This window comes from Macrobrachium nipponense, chromosome 6 (genome assembly GCF_015104395.2).
Source record: "Macrobrachium nipponense isolate FS-2020 chromosome 6, ASM1510439v2, whole genome shotgun sequence".
In the NCBI taxonomy this organism is placed as follows: domain Eukaryota; kingdom Metazoa; phylum Arthropoda; class Malacostraca; order Decapoda; family Palaemonidae; genus Macrobrachium; species Macrobrachium nipponense.
The window spans coordinates 42,699,930-42,725,082 of record NC_061108.1 but is presented as its reverse complement, the minus strand read 5'-3'; the positions used below and the strand labels follow the sequence as shown (position 1 = coordinate 42,725,082).

General features: G+C 40.3%; 1 protein-coding gene across 1 annotated transcript in view; it reads right to left on the bottom strand.

Annotated features, from left to right (window-relative positions):
* LOC135216293 (bridge-like lipid transfer protein family member 1) overlaps window positions 1-25,153 on the bottom strand; it is a gene marked incomplete in the record, with an annotated part of 368,522 nt that overhangs the window by 119,583 nt on the left and 223,786 nt on the right. Inside the window, 2 exon segments of the mRNA XM_064251459.1 lie at window positions 212-395; window positions 13,965-14,119. Of these exon segments, the coding sequence (XP_064107529.1) occupies window positions 212-395; window positions 13,965-14,119 (339 nt within the window).

The following is a 25,153-nucleotide window of genomic DNA, read 5'->3' as shown; positions in this document are numbered from 1 at the left end:
ATTTTCCAATTTTAACAAACTGTAATACATAAAGCACAAGCGTTGTTTCAATATGACAACAAAACCAATATTATAAAATGAAAAATAAATTTATCAGTACAATAAAATAAAAATATTGCTATAAGGTCTGATATGAGCAAAAATTTTTAGGCATGCCTTGTTTTACAGATATCAAAATAACGTCAAATCTAACTAGCAACATAACTTTCACCTTTATGATTTCCATGGGGGACTTCTTTTTATGAGGGGCCCTAATTGGCGACAAAAGCAGTTCTTCCTTCTCGGGAGTTGAAACATTGGCCTGAGGTGTTGGGCCCAAAGGGGGAATTGGGTGGTAGGTATAACCAATGTTCAACTGTAATTCAGGTACTTGCCAACAATCTATCCATCCAGAGCTGTTATGATAAAAAAATATTTAGATAAGAATGTCTGTCTCCTGAATAGGAAGTTCCTCCAAAAATTGGGCTAGCTTTAAAGAAAAATAGGGCAATAACCACTACCACATTCATCTAGAATAAGATGTGATTTTTGAAGAAACCCATAAATACTGTACACTACATACAGTTATTAAATTGCTTATTCTATGATTGAAAATCAATAACAAATTTTATTACAAATTGTTTAAATAAAAATGTGCTTTATGGTTAGAAAGTAATTCCATGTCAATTAGTTTACCTCCATTCATAACAGGAAAATTATCTTATTAATATATGCACCAATTTTATGTTGGAGACTATCCATCTAAACACCAAAATTCTTCATTACATATAAATTACCTCACAAGTGTCATATCTATAACAGACCACTATGGCCTTAGGAATTATAGTATTTCAATAACAAAAACTATTATCTATTCAATACCGTACCTACTTTGCATAGCCTTCATATTCTTTACTAATCCAACCACTTTAAGCACAGCACAGTATTCCAAAAATCAAAACATTTAATTCTTCTTTTCTCCTTCTGTAATATGAGGAGGATATCCTTGGACTTATTTATGAGCATTTTATATTCCTTGCAGTACTGCACTTAGTGGTGTCTCTGTTGAAGGTATGACTACAAAACATGTCACACAGTTTGTGGTTCACCAATATTTCTGGATCCCAACAAACATCCACCATAAATCTGTGCCTTTTATGATGTATGTACTTATAAAAGTCTACAAAAGAACCATGCACTGAAGACAGTTTATGTAAATTTTGGATGTCTTCACCACAGACCAACAGAAATGGATGCATGTAAATTGGGAATAAACTAGGGGAGGAATTCATTAAAACAAAAAGCTTTAAAGAAGTAGACTTAATTTTAACTCACTGAACTATATGGAAACTCATAGAGAGAGCTATTTGAAGGAGACTTAATGAAAACTCACAGAAATGGCTATGAGAAAGCATGTACGTATAATGAAAATAGCAACAATGCAAGTATTCAGATAAGAAAATGGAGTAGCTCATAGAGTAGGAAGGAATTTTATTTTCTATATCCTTCACATAGCACTAGTTTCTTGGATTTAATATTTGAACTATGTTGTCATGAAAAAATGTGCACTTTTTTCATGATGTAACCCCGCTGCTCCACATATGTTTTCCTGCCCTTGTTGGTAGGCAAGGTTCCATGTATTCACTTTGGAGGCAAGAAAAAGAATGGTTCTTGTATGTATTGTTTGTTTATTGCTTTGTTGCGTTTGAACCCCAAGAAGCACACACTCACCCATTATACACATTAAATTTAACTTAGTCTCGTAAAATGAGGCCTTATTAATTATTTTAATTTCACTGTAATTTACTAGTCCGTCTATAAAAGAGCCTGCGCCTCTGTAGAGTCCTCCTTTACACCTTGAGGGGGGCATCCCATTTGACTGTACACATGTTGCTTGATTGTGGGTGTTGCTTGTGACCAATGTTTCATGTAAGTAATCTATCTTAATTTTGGACATCGTCGGCCATGTGCTGGTGATTTCAGTGGATGTGAAGGATACGAGTAATGTTGACATCATGTTAAGAGTAATGTTATTGATTTTTGGTTACTTTTCATTGTGTTGCAGAAGAAGATCCTGAGCATAATAGCTCTCTCTCTCTCTCTCTCTCTCTCTCTCTCTCTCTCTCTCATATGTATATTTGAAATTATATTGCTGTAAAAAGAATTTTTTGAGGATGGAGCATATTGTATAGAGAGAGAGAGAGAGAGAGAGAGAGAGAGAGAGAGAGAGAGAGAGAGAGAGAGAGAGCTATTATGCTCAGTATGGGGCCCAACTTGGAATGACCTTAATAGATACATAACTACATTATATGCATGCTGTACATAATTTTTATCATACAAATCAGTATTTAGTCAAAAACAATATGAAAAAATACAGTATACAAAAAAGTAAATTAGTAATAATTTAAGAGATATGGTCCATAGAAAATATCCACAAAGTTGTGAAAGTTCCTGGTGGAAAAGTGATTATGTAATGTATTCGGCAAAAATCTGCGACAAAGTGGACCACAAAACTGAGAAACGCGTAGAACTGGGGGCCATTGTATATAGATATAGATGAGTGGACCAAAAAAAATCAGAAGGGTAGTAGTTTACTGGTTTTCAGGTATGTTTATTTTGTCTTCTGAAATGCACAAAAGTCTGCAGTCACCCATAGCTGTAAGTGTAAGTCCATCCAACTGTATTAGCTATGGCAAACAAGTTGCGATATTGTCATCGTAGATGACACAATGCATTTGCATTATGGTTATTTGCTGCATATAATGATGAGAAGGTAGCCAATGGGCTAAGAATGTCTCTTAAAAGGTAAGTACCATATATTTCTGCGTGTAAGATGACCTTAAGATAAGGCAAGGTAACAAAAATCATGGCAAATTTTCATTAATTCATCTCATATCTGTAGTATAGGACGACCTCTAAATTGCAAAACCAAATGTTTTTAGGAGGAAATTAATCTCTTCATTACCGAAAGTTTGTTTGGAGGTAGGCGGGTACCACCATTCAAGTCTACTACACCGCCCCGGGTGCATAAAGGTGGTACGAAGAGTACCACCAAAACTCCTCTTTTCAGATAGGGACTTCCAATCATTCTGTAATTTCGGTTTGAAGAGTTTGGAGCAAAATAAACAGTATGACACGATGCCAGACGTATGATGAACCCCAAAAAATATTATTACTGCTTATAGTAGTGTGTAGGTGAAAGATGAACTGCGTCTCAACAAAAAATCACAAAACCAGACAAGTGTAAACATGTAATAACTTCTACCCAAGTATAAAACCAGTTGCATCATCATTTACTGTATTTATTTATTTATTCACTTATTACATTTTACAAATAAAAGATATGAACACCAGATAAATGAAGGTAAAAATAAAGCCTTATAGTAACTTTATATATAAAAAACCAAACCAGAGAAAAAGAGAAAAAGCAATTTTTTCTGAGGACAAGAAACTTGAAAAATTAGTTTAGATACCCATAAAGTTGTTTCCTGTGATGAAACTAATCTTAGAAAACGTAGAAAACGACATCAACCAATTTTTGAGAAATATACTAATAAAATTTGCGATTTCCATATTTATCGGCGGGGCTTTCGCTTTAGTTGTTGCTCTTTTTTTTGTTATTACGTGCTTATTTACTGTTCTATTTTGATAATACTTTATGTGCATGTTCCAGGTGGATATACCAACATTCTGTAAGACTGAATTTCTATTCAAGACTGTTTTCTCACCGACCACCAGTGTCCCTTGTACAAGGGACACTAGCGAGAGATTCGGATCGGCAGCGAACGCAATGTTTACATTCTGCTCACCCACCCGGTAAAGAAGGGGTTAATTATTTACAAAAATTAAACAGTACAACTACATTTATAATAATGATGACTTTAATGGTTGTTTTGCTTGTTGTAGCCAATTACAGTATATTACTATTATCATATTGCTACTGTATTACAGATAAACATAATGTACATCTTTTACATTTGATATTGTTTACATTCTCAAAATCTTGGCTGATTTGAGTATTATCGATATCTTCATTGCCATTATTTGTTAGAAGAGATATAATTTGGAGATACCTTTTATCGTAAATTAATGAAGTCTGGTTGAAAACATCCATATATTACTTCATTGTATAAGCAATTTCTCCAGTTCCAAACATCACTTAACCACCTGACTGTTATTAGTTTTATTCAGCCTCGGCTATAACCTGAAGCTTTAATTTATTAGTATTCTTTCTTGAGATCTCCACTGTATGAGGGATGAACAAAAATTTATTTTATTTTTTTTTTACTTATGGAAGCCACCATTGAGAATCGGCAGGGTTTAACAACTTAACAATTTTAACGGAGCTCTTAAAACCAGACCATTGCCTCGGTTAGGTTGTTACACTGATAGATATCCACTAGCAAAAGTCGAATAATGGTTGCATTCAGGATAATGATAATTTTAATATAACTTGTTTTACTGTAATCATATTGCAAGTATTATCATATTACAATTTCTGGTGTCGACCTGTATCGCCCTATGAAAAATCCCTGTTATTCATTTTTACCAATATAAATAGCTCTATAATATACCAGAGAAAAAGCTAACATAGTTATGCTGAGGTTACTAACCCCCAGCGCGATCACCCAAACAAAGGGTGTCGGTATAGTATAGGGGCGATGTGTTACCACAAACCACAGGGCTTCTGCCATTTAGAAGATTCCCTTCAAAATCCCTCTCTTTTGGTGGGAGCCGTCACAACGGAATCCTACTACTCGTCCCCGCTCCCCACTACACCGAAGCGCCATCTTGCATTCCTGTTATAGAGCTGTGCGCTTCAAAAGAAATTTTTGCTGTGCATTTTTTTTCTATTGTATTCGCAATTAAATAACCATTATGAGTGCCCAATCTTCTGCTGCTTCGAAGTTGAGTACCCCAATTTGGTTTTTTAACATATTTAAGTTATATTAATTATGCTATCAGTCCAGGCTCCTCGAAATATGAATTGGGGACGCCGACGACTGGGCAGCCATTTTGTGCGTCGGCATAGCAACAACAAATTACGCACGGCATATGTAAAATTATATATATAGGCTTAGCTTTGCTTATAAGATGATCAAAAGGTTATTTCTGTTAAAACAGATACTATTTACATTTCATAATAATAGGGCTTAGGTATTGATACAACAATGTCTCGGTGCTGGGGAGCATTCTCGAATCTAGGCTAGTCTTATTGAGGTAACCATATTTGATCCTTAACGGGTACATGGCTCATTATCTCAAGTTAGCTTAAATTATTAAGCCTAGTAACCTTAAATCTATTTTTTCTCGCTATTGTAAGTTAGGTCTATAAATGACTTTAGTAATACGATCGGGGAAATTGCCCATTTACGAATGGAAATTTAAGTGATAATGTCGGTTACGTAGATTAGTACTAGATATTAAGAGATAATTTCTATGCATTTTATGATATATTGTTGTATTTAGATCAATAAATACCCAAAGTAATAGTATTGTGTGCATAGCCTACCTGGATAACCTCCTGACCGGGTTGGACCACTTTCGATCGCGGACGAGCCACGGCCAGTCAGCGAAAGTTCTAGGCTATGTAGCCTAAAAGTGGATCTACTTTAGATCAGGGGTAGAGCCAAACAACATAAACTATTGCTTGCAAACCTCTAAATCTCAGGGATTGAATAAAAGATATTATTTTTCGATAATATCTCTACTACATGATCTCTGGAGCCTCGGCGAACAGAGACTACTTCTAATCACTGTGATTGGAGGCAGGGTAGAATATGATAGTACTTGAAGTTCGGCATTGCCGGAATTCAGACTGAACAATTCCTAGCTTTGGCAATTACAGTGGTACGCCACGTCTTTTCTCCGACATCGGCGAAGTTCAGTGTTTCAGCATAAACATGCCTCTGAAAGGAATTTTCAGTCTATACTATTAGTACTTGAAAACTGATTAGCCTTGTATTACATATAGGTCGGTACCGAATACTTCGGCAACGAAGTACTTCGCCGACAACTTAATGAAGTGTATATGTATAAGCTTATTACTTAGTAGTAAGCTACTTAGTAATAAGTCGATAATGGAATACTTCGGCAACGAGTATTTCCCCGACAACCTAGATAAGATATATTTAAATATAAGCTTTATTAGACTAAGCCAATCAATAATAAGTCGATACCGGAATACTTCGGCAACGAGGTATTTCCCCGACAATCTAAATAAGAATACATTTTCTGGAAAAATTAAGGCATGTATGACAACGGAATATTCGGAAACGAAATATTTCGCCAACAAACCCCATAAAAAACTTACGAGTTTTACGACCTAGTTGTATTTATAAATATTTAGTTCAGTCGACCAGGGAATAGTTCGGCGACGAAAAATATTCCTTCGACAAATATAATCAGTAATAAACTTACTAGTTTATAACAAATTATAAATAAACTGATATCATTATTATGATTATGATGAAGTTTTCAGCAATGAAATACTTCGCCAATAGAAATAACATGCATAATTTTTCTAGGAAATGCCTGTCTGCACCCCTAAGAAGAAATATTTCGGCTACGAATATTTCGTCAATAATTTAGCAACGAACCACCATAAGGAGAAAACTCATTGAAGTTTTTCATATTACAGGGGGTCCGTTGCCAGGCTGAGGGATGCCATGCGTCGTTGGGAAATCCTTACGGCCACGTAGTCTGCTGTTCACATGCGAACTGTGCAATTTCTATGGACAACTACGTGGTCTGGCACCCAGACGCTTGTACCGTCTGTTACGAGCTTGTGTCAATTTTGACTGACGAACAGGCGGACAAGACGATCCTGCACGACGCAAGGGTGTCCCTTCGTAAATGAGTCGCGGGTTTCGGCAAAAATGTGCCGAAAGGTCAGCCCTATATCCTGGATGCTAGCCTATGTACTATGATATTTTCGGGTGCCACAATGACAACAGCGGTGCCCCGGGAAATTGCCGAACCCTTCGTAGAAGCCATTCGAGTGGAAACGTCGAGCCGATGGTCACGGAGGATCAGGCTAGTCCTTCTCCTTCCTTTTCTTCTACTCCATCCTTCAAGGGTTTTACGAAACCCGTTAAAGAAGAAGGAATACCGTCAGTTATTCCTAAAGTCAAGAAGACTTTAAAAAAGAAGAGCAAGTCTGTTCCGCCAGCCGCGAATGAGTCGTCTTCGGTGTCACAACCGTCGACATCATCTGTCATTCAGCCTGCTGCCACAAATCCTTCCCCTGCCGAAGTGCAGGGTCAGTCCCAAGGGCGGCGGAACAGTTCTTCGACCCTGAATCCTTCACTAACCAGCTGCTAGCTAGGATTAGTGGAGTAGTAGATCAGAGGATAGATGCACGCCTCGGATCAACACCGGACATATCAAAACCAGGGTCTCTCGTCATTGACGGAGAGAATCAAGCCCATTGAGGAGATGCTCTCAGGCCTCTTTAAGATCCGGAACACCAGCTCTATCAATGATGTTCCAGATACTTCAAAGCTTCCCCCCTTCGATAAGGAAAAACCCTTGGAGGTTGGCCTTAAATGCTCCCTTCGTAGAAGGAAGATTGACTATAGAAGGGTGTGGAACAAGACCAATAGAGGACTATGAGCTATTCCCAGCTGGTATGAAGTTTCCGTTCCCGGGCTTTGTCAGACTAGCACAACATGCGCTAGTCAGAATAGACAAAGTACCAAAGGAGACGATCTTCCCAGAGAACGGGCCCAAGCTGCCTGGGTCCCTTCTCTAACAGAACTAAATTGTGTTAATACAAAATTGACACCGCATAAGGGGAAGTATACGATGTTCGTTACCCGGATGGCCTTCCGTCACCATGTACAACTAAGGTGGCGGAGTTGACATTGCAAGCCATCTACGAGGACAAACCAATTCCGGTCACTGAGGGAAGCAGAGCCTACATCTTTGCTTTTCCCTTTTCACAGGAACGGACATTTGGATAAACGCTCCGGCAACGTTTACTGCTGGTAATTGGAGCCGGATTGCGCTTCGGACTTGTTCTCCGAACGATTGCCCAAACTCCCCGACCATTTGATCAAGGGGGAGTTTGAGGCAAGGACAAGGTTAGCCAGGACTATCAACTCCGTCACCTCGGCGGAGTTGTTAGCCACGACCTATGATGATGAACCAGTCTTTCGGGTCCTAACGAAAAGTCTTTTACAGACTTTTCAATCAGATCTAAATGACTTCGCTGTTGCAAGAAGGGCATGTAGGAAACATGTTTTGGCTGGAGTCACGGTCAAACATGAACCTAACAAGCTTATAAAATCATCCATTTGGGGAGAAAACCTCTTCCCCAAAGAGGAGATAAATGCCATATTGCACAAAGCAGCTAGGGTTAATCAAACGTCTGAGAGTGAGGTGGGGTCTTCCTGTAAAGCGCCAATTTGATGTGTCCCCTCATCAACAAGCACCTAAAAAGAAGGCGAGAAGGTATAACCCTTACCAGACGGCCCGTCCTCATGGATATATGCAGGCAGTGCCGTCCACCTCAAAGGTAACACCACCACAACAGTATGTATTTGGTTCAGACAACCTCGGAACCTCAACCTTCGACTTCATCGCAAGTTGTGGCTTCCCCAGCATATAATCCTACATATGAGACGAGAGGTGCCTTTCGCCCATATAGCAGACATGCTGGGAGTAGTCGAGCCAGAGGAGGCTCCAGACTGCGAGGCGGAGTCAGGGGTAGGATTCCGAGGAGGTAGAGGAACTAGACCAGCTTCCAACCAGTGAAATTCTCCCAGGTAGGGGGGAGACTATACTTGTTCAAGGGTCGATGGACCTTCAGTCCATGGGCCCAAAGTATAATATCAAAAAAAGGTCTAGGCTGGAAGTGGGGGAAGGCCCTCCCCCCTCCAGTCAACTTCTTCCAAAAAACCAATAGAGGACCTCTTAGAATATACAAAGGATCTTCTTCAGAAACTTGCCATAAAGAGGGTGAAGAGCATAAGATTCCAAGCACGATTGTTCAGTGTCCCAAAGAAGGACTCGAACAAAAGACGGGTAATCCTGGACTTGTCTCGGCTGAATTCCTACATTCACTGCGACAAGTTCCATATGCTGACAGTCTCACAGGTACGGACCTTACTTCCCCGTGGGGCCGTCACCACCTCTATAGATCTTACAGACGCTTACTATCACTTTCCAATAGCCAGAAACTTCTCTCCATACCTACGATTCAAGCTAGGCAAGAAAGCCTACTCATTCAAGGTAATGCCCTTCGGACTCAATATAGCACCCAGGGTATTCACGAAATTAGGGGAGACAGTAGTTCAGGAATTGAGGAAAGAAAGAATACTTTTAGTAGCCTACCTGGACGATTGGTTAATTTGGGCACAAACAACGAAGCAGAATGTCGAAGGTCAACATCCAAAGTACTGAAATTCGAAAGTTTCTAGGCTTCCAGGTGAATATGGCAAAGTCCAGACTGACTCCACAATCCAGTTCCAATGGTTAGGAATTCAGTGGGACCTGAAGAAACACAGGCTATCTCTCACCGTCCAAAAAGGTCAAAGAGATAGTAAAAGCTACAAAACGCTTTGTCGGAAAACGACTGTCATCTCGAAGGGAACAGGAGAGAATCCTAGGCTCCCTTCAATTTGCATCAGTGACAGATGTTCTACTGAAAACCAGATTAAAAGATATCAATCAGGTTTGGAGATCAAGAGCAAATCTCAAATTCAGAGACAAAGTTTCAAGAATTCCAGATATTCTGAAAAAGACTTATTCCATGGACGAAACAACGGAACCTATCCAAATCAGTTCCGCTACAATTCCTCCCCCATCTCTGATCATCCACACAGATGCATCCCTGAGCGGCTAGGGGAGATATTCACCCCTCAAGAAAAGTTTCAGGGACATGGTCACAAACATTCAGTCAATTTCCACATAAATGTATTGGAAGCGATGGCAGTGTTCCTGACATTGAGAAAATTACAACCGTCCAAGAAGATCCACATTCAAATCGTATCGGACAGCTCTACAGTCGTCCATTGCATGAACAGAAGAGGTCCAAATCAAACAAAGTAAATCATGTAATGATAGCAATATTCCTATTAGCGGAAAAGAACCACTGGCATCTGTCAGCAACTCATCTGGCAGGAGTAAGGAATGTAATAGCAGACTCTTTGTCCAGAATGACCCCATTGGAATTGGAATGGTCACTGGACAACAATTCATTCAAATGGATTATGAATCAGATTCCGGACCTCCAGGTAGACCTCTTTGCCTCGGAGTCCAACCACAAACTAGCCTGCTATGTAGCTCCCAATATAGACAACAATGCCTTCGCAATCGATGCAATGTCTCTAGATTGGAACAAATGGGAAAGAATTTATCTCTTTCCACCAGTGAACCTCCTCTTGAAGGTGCTTCACAAGCAAGCTACGATTATTCAAAGGCCAGTTGGCACTAGTGGCACCCAATTGGCCGAAGAGCAATTGGTATCCACTGATCATGGAGATGAAACTCAAACCTCAGAAGATTCCATCCCCGAAATTAACACAAACAGTACAAACGCAAACTGTCAGCTTCCTCAAGAATTCTGAATGCCCTAACTTTACGGACTTCATGAAGTTCGTGGCACAAAAGGAAGCGAAAATAGATCCGTTAAACATTCTATTTGTAGAATCGGATAAGAGAGATTCTACAATTAGACAGTATGACTCCGCAGTTAAGAAACTAGCTATGTTTTTAAATGATATGAATGTACAAGAGATGGATACTAATCTTACCATTTCTTTCTTTAGATCATTACATGAGAAAGGCCTAGCTGCCAGTACTATTACCACAATTAAATCTGCCCTAAGAAAGATTTTTCAAATAGGTTTCAGCATTAATTTAACAGACAAATACTTCTCATCTATCCGAAAAGCATGTGCACGTTTTGAGACCGGTCAACCGTCCTCAATCAATATCATGGTTCCTGAACGATGTCCTTAAACTGGCATCAGATTTAGACAATGATAATTGTTCTTATTCAGCACTATTAAGAAAAACATTGTTTTTAGTAGCGCTAGCCTCGGGCGCTAGAATATCTGAATTATCAGCACTTTCTAGAAATCCAGGCATGTGGTAATTGCCTTCAATCTGGGAAAGTTTTACTTTCACCAGATAGACAATTTTAACAAAAAATGAGGATCCACAAAATAGGTGGACTCCTTGGGAAATTATTCCTCTTCCAGAAGATGAATCATTATGTCCGGTTCATACACTTAAAACCTTTATGACCAGAACATCTCAAATACAACAAGGGCTCTATTTTTATTAGAGAAAAAGGGGGCACAATAACTTTAAGAGGAATTAGGCAACAGATTCTTTATTTTATTAAACAAGCCAACCCAGATTCAGTTCCACATGTCCATGATATCCGGGCAGTTGCCACATCAACTAATTATTTTCAAAATATGACGTTTGAAGACCAAAAAAAGTACACAGGTTGAAGTCCCCAACAGTGTTTAAGCGCCACTATCTCAAAACTTTACAGGTCCCAAAATTTTCAGCAGTGGCAGCTGGTACTGTGGTGGTTCCTGAAGAACAAACTGATGGTTCTCCTTAGAAAGCTTTGAATAGACTATTCCTTTAACTATCTCCCTCTGCATGACCCTTCTACCTGCATGACTCGCTCACACTCCCCACCATACCTTGTTTTCCGGACCGGGCGAAACGTTTGTTGTCGATCCCGTTACCGAATTAGTATATAAGATTGCACAATATGTATATAATTAATATTGCTATTAAGTATTAGTGTATTGCTTTGATTGGTCTGTATGACACATAATTAAGAACTATAACTTCATATTATGTACAATTTTAAGTATTGTATAAGTATTACTATTATGGTTAAGAATATATAGAAATATTTCTTACAGATAGTAAGTTAAGATATAATGTTATAATTCTTTACTCTGAATATCATTAACCTGGTTTTACATATAATTTTACACTAAAATCTTGTATAGCATTCTCAGTATGTTTTCATAGGGCGACACAGGTCGACACCAGAAAAAAGGGATTTTGACGTAGGAAAAATCTATTTCTGGGGGAAGACCTGTGTCGCCCTATGAATCCTAGCCCTATTAACATTTCTTCCCATCCTGACTAATCCAAGTTTATAGATCTAATCAGGAATGCAAGATGGCGCTTCGGTAGTAGTAGTAGTGGGGAGCGGGGACGAGTAGTGAGTTCTGTTGTGGACGGCTCCCACCAAAAGAGAGGGATTTTGAAGGGAATCTTCTAAATGGCAGAAGCCCTGTGGTTTGTGGTAACACATCGCCCCTATACTATACTGACACCCTTCGGGTGATCTCGCTGGGGGTAGTAACCTCAGCATAACTATGTTAGCTTTTTCTCTGTATATAATAGAGCTATTTATACTGGGAAAAATGAATAACAGGGATTTTTCATAGGGCGACACAGGTCTTCCCCCAGAAATAGATTTTTCCTATGTCAAAATCCCTTATATGAACAGAGTGATGATGCATCATTTGCATTCTAGCTTTATTTACAGTCTTGAAATAATCAAGCCGATCGCATTTTTGTTATAAAAGCATGGGGAATGTGAAAATTGAGTGCCATAAAATCATTTACAAAATGCCATGGTTGTGTATTATATCAAAAATGAAGTTGAAGTCGACTCGCCAGAAGCAGACTGGAATCCCTATGACAGTGGCAAAATGTGATCAATCTTGTGATATGTATGACTGAAGTTTCTAAAAGGTTACCGAAAGATAAAGGTTGCTGATAGAGCAACCGCAGCTTGATGTTTACATTTTCTCAGCTGGGATCGCACAAATAAAAGTTTGTTTCATGGATTTAGAATTATTCCTCAAATAGGCTATTTGCTAGAAGATATGCCAAAAATATATAAGGTAAAAATGGTTTTATTACCTTTACTATCAGTTTATTTCATAATGTGAATCTTCAGGTTAGGCTATACCGCCGAGGTTAGCCTACCGACAAACATCTTAGAATTCAAGGTTTGATTTTTAGAATTGTAGTATAAGATGACCTCAATTTTCAGGGATGAATTTTAGGATTTAAAAGTCGTCTTATACGTGGAACTATACGGTAATACGTTAATAATCTCTTTAAGGGTTCCCTTTAACATAGTACATGCACTGGAGCATGATTATATGATTTTAAAATTCTTTTATCAAATTAACAATTTAAGCATTCTGTAGACAGACAAAGAAACGAGTGGGTGGGGCTTCTTTCCTAACTCCTAACTCTTTAGCTAAGCCAAGGACGAATGTTCAGATATCTAGAGCAAATGTTGAGGAAATTGAAAAGTTTAAGAGTAAATTGCCTTAACCAATAAATTCTGGTACTTCATATTGCCCAAAATTACCGGAGGGTATAAAACAGACTATGCCAAAATATGAAGAAGATGCACCTGATATATAAAAGATATTCTTGAAAACTTATAGAAAACCTATGTGACAACAGGCTTGAAAAGGTTAATACATCAGAATATTTCAAGTTACTTTACTATTTGAAAATTTATGATTACTGTATCTAAAAAGGAGGTTTCCACTCAAGAATGATAAAATGAAACTAACCATCAATTATCAGTTAAATGGTTATAATAATTGTCTCACTTATTTCTAAACTTGCATCTTCCATGGGAAGTTGTATATTCAACATTAATTTTTCCTTTTGCAGCTTTGTTAAGAACAAAAAAAATTCATAATAAAATAACAAGTGATACCATGGCTATTGGTAAAAATCTACATACAAGGATTAAATGAAGCATTCAGTCTTTCTTAGAAAATAGAACAATTGTTCATTCTACAACAAACGATCATGAAACAAAAAAGGCAAACCTCTCCTCAACTGCATAGCTTAAAAATATTATATAGTTAAATATATGACTAAATCTGAAAGGAAATATTTTACTTTGAGAATTGTGATAGTCTACATGTCTCTATAATAAATCAGTCATACTGATACTTCATCCTTACCTTAACTTGCAAAATTTCCTCCACTTTCCATCATTGAACACTTCTTTAGGTCTTCCCTCTTTATCAATGAGCTTCGCATTTCTATCTAATGCAGCAATAATATGACGTGATGTGTTTGATGGCGGTAGAAATAAACTAAGATCAACAGTTTCAACCTGTAAAAATGAAAAGACTTCATGGTATCAAATACTCTATGGACATTAACTTATGGCAGTTCAACATTCAATAAATTCTCAAGGCTATGTCTATTTTAGAATCTTGAGTGAGATCCAACATCAGACTTGAAGCATCTTTAAAACTCCTTCTGAGTTCACTGTTTGAAAGTTATACCTACCATATCTATAATGTAGCATCTAAAATTCAAAAGGAAATGTCACTGTCAAGAAAAGAAAACAGAGAAAATAGCATATTTGTGGAGCAGATTCTAGTTACATAGAGTAGACTAACTGGGATACAGTTTTGGCAGGTGGGTAAACTCAAGTATCATAAATAGCCTTCCTTGAGAAATTTAAAAATAACAAATTTTCAATAAATTTGTATTTTCCATAGCTAACAAACCTGAGGTCTTAACAATAGGATAATCTTCTAGCGCCAGCTGAAAACCAGTTAAAAACAATCAAAGATTGTAAAACGGAATCTGTGGCATCTGGCAACTTATCCGTATATGAAGTGGATGTTGGAACCTTGTGACACACCAGTCTTTCTTCCAACTCAGGATATGAGAGGGGTGGCTAGAGGTGGGCAGTTGATGTCAAGATATCAGGTTTGTTAGCTATGAAAAATAAATATTGATAAAAAATTTGTCATTTGTTCATATGCGGAACAAACCTTCGGTCTTACAATAGGGTAGCCTTATACTTGGAGGGAGGTACAAGTACCCTGAAGATGACTGAGGGTTTTTTAGCCCACCTGACCCACCCTTCCTAGAAGATAAGAGTTCTGAAGATGGGGGTCTGAGACCAATGAGAAAAATAGATAACGATTATCTAAAAACTCAACCTTCTGGGATTGAACACAATGAGACATGACTAGATTCATTGTATTCATGGAAGGTAAAAAGAAGTCTGTCTGTTCAAGCAACAAACCATGTAGGCTACTGCGGTTTGTTACCACCCCCACCCCCCCCCCCCCCCCCCCGGTCAGAGAGAGCAGTAAATGCTACTGAGAAGCAGATGTTTATTGTAAAGGAACAAACCAAATAACTGCAACCAGTAGGGCTGTCACACACCTGTTTCAGACCATTCCAGCTTATGACATGTCTTATTCTTTAACCCGCCTGTAGGAAGAAGAAGGGAAAATTACAAATTTTAAATCAATTTGTATTTTTCATAGAAGGAAAAAAAAAGAGAAAGGAGGAGACCAGATATCTCACTCATTCTCTTTTCCACACAATCATCTTAGGTAAGATAAAAACTGTCCTGCTGGGAGCACTGGATGAGCTACACAACTTGTTGGGCAGCCACCACCGGATCCAAGAGCTACACAACTTGTTGGGCAGCCACCACCGGATCCAAGAAAAAAAAAACTGCCCACCACCGATCCAAGAAAAAAAAAAAAAAAAGTGTCCAAGGACCTGTGGGTAAAGTGAATGTGGTCTATGTAAGTCAGGAACCAGCATTCAAAACTCTATAAACAGGCAAGTTCTTCTTAAATGCCAGAGAGGAACTCATTTGTCTGATGTCATATGCTCTAGCCTGCACAGACTCTGGCTCATTCCTCTGATGTCATATGCTCTAGCCTGCACAGACTTTGTGACAGCAGAACTAACCAGTGAGGAGTATGCCTGCATAATCACCTCACGCAACCAGAATGAAAAAAGCGATCTTGAAAACTTCCATTCTGGGCTGGCCAGTGCTAAAACATAAATAAGGTCTATGGACACCTTAAGGCCTTAGATGGAAGAGTCCTTTTTTATTGCAAGCAAAAAAGCTCTGACAGGAACAGAGCAAAAAACTCCTTGGCGATCACTGTCCACAATTTACTCAGGAAAAGAATGAAAATGAGACAAAGCTGCCATCATGAACTGAGGGATAGTCTTACCTATGAATTCTGGGGCAAATTTGAAGGTCACAGACCTCCCAACCCCTGGTGTGTTTTACTGTCATAACTCAGGCCATGAAGCTCACCAATTCTCTTCGAGGAAGCCAAGGCCGACAGGAAAACTGTCTTCAAAGTCAGATTCCCGACTGACGACTGATGTAGTAGTTTGAATGGAGCTCGAGTGAAACTACTCATGACCAGAGTAAGATCCCACATTGCAAGTTTGAGCTCTCTGGTTGAACAGGACTGTTCAAACCTCCTCAACAACATTGAGATTTCCAAGAATGAAGAGATGTCCAAGCCTTTCTGGTGCAGGATCAACCCCAAAAAGTGTGCCCTATTGTCCCTGAAAGCTGAGATGGAAAGAGCTTTGCATTTCTGTAAAAGAACAGAAAATCTGCTATCATCTCATTGAAGTTCAGGGTGGAAAGAAAAACACTGTCGACAACTTCAACTATGGTAGAAGGCCCACTTGTCCTGGTAAACTGCTGACAAAGACCTCCAGAGATAGCTGGACATCTGGGCTGCTTTGCGAGAAGAGCCTCTCACTCTCAGGAGATATTTGACAATCTCCAGCTATGAAGTGACACCGATTGTGGAACCTCTCCACATGAAGCTAGCAAAAGAGCTTCCATGGATGAACTCTCTCAAAACTGCAGACAGAAGATACAGAAGTTCTGGGAACCTCTCTGCCTATAGACACAGAGGCACCACCAAGGACATCCTGAAATTCCTGGAACTAATTACTCTTTCCAGGACTTGCGGATCATGCAGACTGAAGGAAGGCATACACCTGGAAATTGTGCCAAGGATGCTGAAAAGCATCTTCTGCCTAAGGAAGAGGAGACTAGACCACCAAGAAGTAGATCTCCAGCTTCCTGTTAAGCGAGTGACAAAGAGGTCTAACATGGGTCTTCCCCAAAGATAAAATGGCGAGACCACTACGTCCTGATGCAAACACCACTCCATACATAGGACTTTACTCCAATGGCTAGAATGTCAGCCACCACATTCCTCCTGCCTGGAATGTATCTGAACATGAGCTCCACAGAGGTGTCGACTGCACACTGGTGCATCCCAACTATTAAATGAGTGGAGCGGTCAGCAGAGAGGAGTCTTCTCCAAAGAACTACTCTGGGACCATGAAAAGAACACCTCTAGCTTCTGTTACCAAGAAGAGGTCTAACATAGGTCTTCCAAGCAGACAAAAAAGATAATAGAATACCCCCCATGGGGATGGTCTAAGACAAAATACTCATCACAGATATATTCAAAATCTCCTACTATATGACAAAGTAATTGCACTGTAGACCTGGGAGAAGTTCTGAGCTGCCCAGGAAATGTGTTTCTTCAACAGTAGAGACTTCCTATGAGGTAACCCCTTATGATGACATACAATCAGTATGCTACTCATCATAGGAGTCACCCTATGAAGATAGGACAGACAACCCACCCTGGGCTAAGGAGCAACATCAACAAAGCTATGACGGATCGTAACTACTCTGGAGATAAGAACACCAAGATATGGGTTACATTACTGATCTGGTTACTCAGAGGAAAAGGAAGGTTAAGCTAGGAATTTGAACCTAATCCAACCCAATCCCAATCTTTTAAAGAATGGGAAAATCTTGCAGAATCCAGAAGCAGAAGAACATCTGGGAATTTGAAGATTATGTCCAAAAATACATAAGCTCAAACCAGCTGACCTAGGCTAAAAACTCCAACACTTAGGCTAGGTTATATAGGCAAGGAAAACTTCAACTAGCTGACTCACTGAATATTATTCTAGGCTAGCCTAAGAACTTAACCCCTTAGGCTTTCTACACAAGAATTCAACGACTTAGGCTAACCTAATAACTCAACCATTTTGGCTAAGTTAAGGTAGCTTTGACTAGTTAGGCTGGGTCAAGGTATCCTTGAACTACTTAGGCTAAGCTAAGGTTACAGTAGCCTTGACCTAGTTAGGTTATGCTAAGAACTCAATCACTTGCTAGACTAAGAACTCAGTACTTGCTAAGCTATGAGCTCAACCACTTAGGCTAGGTTAAGGTAGCTTCAAACTAGTTAGGATAGGCTAAAAACTCGACCAAATAGGTTAGGTCAAGGTAGCTTTGAACTACAGTTTGGTCTCAAATTATGAGTGTTTGAATTGTGCGATTCCTCTATTATGTGGTCGCTAGAACTCAAAACTAGATTTTCTGTATCTGCGAAGCTGTTCAAGTCTGCGAGTCACGATCCGCAAAATGTATCATATCTATTGTCTTCTCAAGTATTTTAGGTGGGGAGGGGTGAGGGGGGAAGGCGGGTTTCACTAGTATCTGAGAGAAGGGGTGGGGGAATGCTTGGAGGAAAAAACTATTATTCCTTCAAGGGGAATGCAAGAGCAAGATTTCCTGGCTAAGCCATTAGCTAAGTCGGAAGGCTCTGCCTCACACATTTGTGATGTCATAGCGCAGTGTGTATGAATGATCGGCATCATCAACATCGTCATACATATTATTCAGATCTGCGAAGTGTACTCTGAATGATCAGTATCATCATCATCACCATAGGTATTATCCAGATCTGCGAAGTGTATTCTGAAGGCTTCTGCTCAGCCACTAGCTAAGACGGAAGGCTCCGCCACACACTTGCAGCCAATGGTGGCATTGTTTACGCGTGGGAGTTTTCGCCATCCTATGTGTAATTTTAAACTTTTTCAAGTTATTAAAACCTTTTTAAAGTTTTATTATCCATAAGAACAATTTCTCACTAGAAGAATTACAGTATAGTACATGGAAAGTACATAAAATGGGTAGTATAAAAAAGTTTGACTGGGTAATAAGCCGTTTGCCTTGGCCCTGATGGAATTTTCCCATAAGGTATGTGTTTCGAAATCTGTGAGTTTCCAATTCTGCGAGGCTGTTGACCGACCATTCACGCATAATAGGGGACCAAACAGTACTTACGCTATGCTAAATAAACTAAGAACTCAACTACTTGCTAGGTTAAGAATTCAATCACTTAGGATAGGCCAGCAGTTCCTTACTTTCCTTCGCCTTGAAGCCTTCTTGGTCTAGACTCAAGTACCTAACCAGAAAGTAGGCCTGAATCCCAATGAAGCCCAGATGGGTTGATTGAATGATTCCATTGACTGGCATTACACAGATGTTCCAATATACCGATATGTAGGCCATCATCCCTTCCACCAGAAGAACTACGCTCTCGAATATAAAGTTATATCGTGACTTCAACTTGAAAAGAAAGACACTTAACGTTGTGGCGGGATCACAAGCTCAAAAAAGAAGAGGGCAAAATCCCCCAACATAAACTTATCAATCTGAATGCCAAACTCACCCTCAGCCACACTTTCCTCTTTACACTACATACAGGACAATTGACCTACCTACACACATCACAAAAACACAAACACACGTACTCACCCAACTCCAGATACTCAGGGCTATGCTGTGCTGCCTGTTGGTCAAGGTCACTGAGACACCACAAACAACAAAGACAACCACCAAGGACCACAACCCCACAACTCAACAATACAACAACCAAGGACCACAACCCAATAACACAACACCCAAGGACCACAACCCCTCAACTCAACAACACAGCAAACAAGCAATGAACACAACCACAACTCAACAACACAACAAACAAGGAATACAACAACAAAAGACCACTGCACAAACAATCACTAACACAAAAAACAACATAAAAGGCAACACACACCCACCCACTAACAACACCAAGAAATTACAACAGCTCATAAATAACAACCCTCAACAACTCACAACCATACCAAGAAACCACAACAGCTCTCAACAACAACAACCCTCAACCATAACAACTAACATACAACCCAACAGGAACTAGCAAGCAAAACAAATCTAACAACACAGGCACAACAACTGCAAAGCAAACAATATCAAACTTAACAACAACTAAACAACAAATCAATAACACACAACTTAACTGACTTTCAATGCCTTCAACACAAGATCTTTATATACTGCTGCCGACACTACTGACCATCACAGGTTCTGACCAAAAACTGACTAAAAAAAACTCTGCTCTTAACAACTAACTCCAGCTGCACCAGCAGACAACCCAGAACTCACCAACAGCCAATTCAACTGCTAACCATCCATCCACAATTACACACCCTCTCTCCCTCTCTCTCTCTCTCTCTTCTCTCTCTCACTTTCTTCTCTCGTCTCCTCTCCTCTCCCTCGTCTTCCTTCCCTCTCCTTACAGAAAACCAAAAAACACAAATACATACTAAAAGATCTCAACAGCAACACAAACCACGAAACACTCTGTCTCTCTCTAAGGAAGTTGTCAAATGGAACTCCATTAAGTCCTCCATAACATGGCCGTGTGATGAACCATGTACATGGACGTGTGCATAGGCTAAGTACATGGGATAAATCATACATGTACATGCAATGGGTCAAGTACATGTTGGAGCGATAAACCATGGACACGGATGACCTTGTAGAGAAATTGGCAAATGTTAACGTACTTGAAGGAGGGGAGCCACATCCATGCTGGGAAGATGGAGAAACACCTCTCTCACTCTCAGAAGATGCCACAAGTCTCGAATGTCCAACAGGAGGGGAGAGGGAGGAGGAGGAAAAGGCGACAGAGGTCTTGCCCTAAGAGGTCCCCTGCTTGAAACTCTGGACACCTCCAACCAAACACAGAGTCCATCCAATCAACCAACTCTGATGGGTTGACAACCAACTGCGATGGCGACATGGACGATGATGAAAGTTACATCACAGCAACAGGTGGAGGAGAGACGTCACTGAAGAGGACGTCACAGGCAGAGAAGTACTGAGAATGATGTCACTGCATTTGGACTGGTAGCCCAAGTCAAATGACTTGGTAACAACAAAGATGGTGAAAAAAAGCCTTCTGCCACCTCCTACAGCAACTGGAAGGCCTCCCATCCCCAGGATACGTACACGTGACGAATAGAGAAGAATTTCCATGAAGATCCATCGCTGAAGGAATGGGAAGAGAGACTGCCCCTCACTCAAACGCAGCAGCATCAAACTATGCAGTCAGCAGAAGCCATGATGTCACAGGCCCATTTGAGTCACACGAGATTACTGATACAGAGAGAAAACATTGTGTGTAGTGCGGAAGAACGTTAAAACAAAACAGTACTTCAATTATATATGACAAAAGGATTCTGAGTTGGTCCTTATAGGGAGACAATACTCAAAGCAGTCTGTAAGGTTGGTGTCCCCTGATGACACAGTATTGTCAGCAAGGGCTCCGATCACAGCAAGGAACACACCGCCGACAGTACTGTACTGACTTCTTCTAAAGTCTCTCATTCTTCACAGCAAAAACACACAAATCAAAAATAGAAATGAGGCATCTCTGTCAGAGGGAAGCAAAGCAGAGGGGTTCCCAAGTTCTGAACGAATGCCGCTGCTGCCAAACTTCCTGGTGAGAAGCAAGGCTGACAACTGAAGAGTCTATAAAGAAACATAATATGCTCTCTCCCTCAGGAAAGATTTCTATCCTGAGAGCGGGAAAAAGAATCATATATATGTGAGGACTGAGGATGGGAAAAGGCGGGAGTGAGCTGTACTGAGACATACAACCAATGCCCCTCTCCCAAAATGACAGAAAGAGATGAGACAACAATCAAAACTGGCCCTGCAAGCAGATGGGAAGATCGTAATCGTACACCATTAAAATTTGTGTTGAAGTGTGGAATGTATTCCTATGGTAGACAGCTGAATCCTAAGATAAAAACCTTCTCTGCAACACGAACCCCTATGTCTCAAACATTCCAAACACAAATTCTGAAAAGCTAAAACATTACTACGTTCCCAGAAAATGTGTAAGAAGATAATATACAAGATACATAAAACATTAATGTCAATACATACAAATATTTTAAAATTATCTTCAACATAACAAGAGAAAATACTCAAGAACAAAAAGTAGCTGGGCCCTCTCTCCCTGAAGGGGTAATATCCCCTTCGGAGACAGACCAGCATACTTAGCAGCGGAAAAGGCAAATTACTGCAAATTGCATCTGTCCCAAGGAAGGTCAATATGGAAAACAAGGAAGGCTGTGTAAAAATGTTGATGTCCACAGAACTTCTGGGCCGAAAAATATAAACCAAAGCACAGACTGGCTTGGGGGAAGGAAAGCAAAACGAAGACGACTCTCCAAGGCGGTTGAAGAAAGAGTGGTGTGTCACTAGGTTCCAATATCCACCTCGTATACACGAGTTCCCAAATGCCACAGATTCCTTGCTTTATCATCTTTGATGTTTTACCGGTTTTAAACCGGTTTTCCAGCTGGCACTAGAAGATTATCCTACCATTAGACTGAAGGTTTGCTCAGTGTATGAACAATGAATATTTACAACCAAAGGCACTAATAAATTTTATAATATACATGTTTTTCCTAATAATTAAATCAGTTGAATTTGTAAAATTATAATTACAGCATACAATATCATAAAAATAAGAACTAAAATCATTAGCAAATTCTGAGTATATTTATTGTAAAATATTTACAAGATTTACTGAGATATGGAATTGCAGTAACTTTCTGTGAGGCATATGTGTTTTTCTAATATTTCTTTGCACTTTACTTTGCAAAATTACAATTATAACTGACATACTATCATAAAAGATAAGAAGTAAAACCAACAGCAATCCCTGGGTATCTTATGAGCAAATAAATAAAAAGACAACATGGGAAAGAATTGGAAATACATTCCCCCATCAAGTCTCAAGGCATACTGATCGCCCTCTACCCTGTACTGAGCTACTACAGGTACCATTAGTCATTTATAGATCATTAAAGTGATCTGAACATCTTCCCCACTAAATTTATCCATCATATGACATGTAATATTAGCCCTTTAAACGCCGATTGGACGTATTAAAACGTTGACGAAAATTGTCTGTCGGGTGCCGAACCAAGACGTATGGTATGTTGACAAAAAAAAGTTTTTTTTAAAAAATTTGTGGAAAAATACTTATAGGCCCTACTAGGCAAAAACTTTTGAATCACGCGCCTTGGGGATGCTGAGAGCTTAGTATCAAGGCATTGTTTTGTTTACAATCATTACCCAGGCGCACAAGTGCGAATTTCTTTCTTCTCGCACTAAATAGGATCAGCGACACATCTAAGAAATTATTTTGTCACTTTGACATAATTTCTGGGCTCAGCTCGTGTCGGCCTATGAAAGGATCCTTAATATCATTCTTTCTAGGTAAAATTAATCTAAAATTACCAGAGAAAAACAAATTAAGAAAATGTCAGTAAAACTGACTCGCTCACTCTTAAAAAGAAGTGTCGGTATGGTAATAGGGGCGAGTGGGAATCACTACCACGAGACATTCACCAATTAGAACTTCCAATCAGAATCCCCTTAAGAGAGAGCTGATACCAACGGGCGATGCAGCCGCTACTACTACTACTAGAGGACGCCACGGACAGCAGCGCCCCTAGCGGACATCCTTAATCTTTAGCGCTAGCGTCCAGACGCATTATTTTTCTGTGCTGTGCTTATTTCGGGATTTATCCTATTCTTCACCATGGAACGCTCTGCAATTGCAACGGCTAAGTTAAGTAACTCATAAGTAATGTTTTACTACATTTTTATCTTCCGGGTACCAGTATTTTCCTCCTAATAGGTCATACGGTTTCCTGGTTGTCTCGTGGTGGCGCCATGCTGCCTCGTTAAGAATTCCCGGTCCTCCATACTGGGACTTTTCTTATACTTATGGGGCTTACTATATTACGTTCATTGTCTTTTACATCGAGTTTTAGCTGTTTAGTTTAGCCCCCCTAACCCATTTCTCTTAGTTTGGTATTTAGGGCTATTATTATCATTCCTGCCCAGCATCCCGGCTCTTGCTCTTCATCGGCTATCGCTGGCTCCGAGTAGGCTTCTGTTTCTTGGAACAGTCTGCCTCCTCCTGGGCTTCTTTCTCTTTTACTAAAAGTGTCTTTTCCATCTTTTCGATGTAATATATTATATTTAGGGTGTTAGGCTAGCCTAGGAGCATGTTCCTTGTATTGGTACAGCCTGGTTCACGTGGCCCTCCCACGGTTGTGTTCCATCGCACCTTACCCTGCCCCTGCCCTCCCTACCTGGTATAGGGAGGTGCTGGGGGACCCCTTGGTTGTCATGACAACCTCAGTCGCCGTTCTCTCTCCCTCTCTGAGGTGGCCAGGGGTTCCTCCCAGCGGGGGGTATAGGGCGACCACTCATGAGGTACCGGGTCTCCGAGCGGGTAGTCGGTGAGGCGGGGAGGAGTAGGCCATCCCCCCCCTCTCTCTCTCCCGCCGTGTTACGCCGAGACCTTCTCCCCCCCTCCCCAGTTGCTCAGCCACCTTCCCTCGCTATAACGAAAGGAGCCTTCCGTCGCAGCCGGGGCACCTTTGGTTATAGATTACTGGCTCCGCCAGCGGGCGGGGTGGGCACTACTAGTGGTCGGTTGCTTGCCTACTATATCCTTACATCTCTCCCCCGCTACCGGAAGGGAGCTTGCTTCTTACCCGGGCACTCTTCTAGTAGACGGGTGGAGAAAGGTTTGTTATTATTGTTATTTTAAGGATATACCCTAATTTTACGATGAATTGTTTAATTTTATTATTTATATCTACCATCCCCGCCATTTTCCGTCGTGGTTTCCATTTACCACCACTCCTGGTTGGTTTCTTTTTGTGTCCCCGCCATCATCGGAGCTATAGCCTAGGAACACCCAACCAACCTTGTTACCACACGTATTATCGGCGGGGCTCTGGTTTAATTCTTAACTTTATCGCTCCGGCACCAGCGGAGCAACTGTTAGGCTGTAAGTGTTCTCCTGATACTCATGTATCTTTCCACTTACAGGCTACCAACTGTCAGGTCCCGGCGTGCAACGCGACGTTGTACGACCCCTGCGGCCACGATGAGTGCAGGTCTCACGCCCCTTGTGCCACATCATTCAACGAGATGATCGTCTGGCCACCCAGCGCCATGCGCCATCTGCTACGACCTAGTCGGTCAGCTGGGAGAGGGGTAAGTCCATTATAGGCTTCCTTATCATTTTACTAACAACTCTTAGTCATAAGTTTGTTAACCCGTTCCGCCATTAGAAGCTCAATCTCGCCCTTTCTTTCAGGC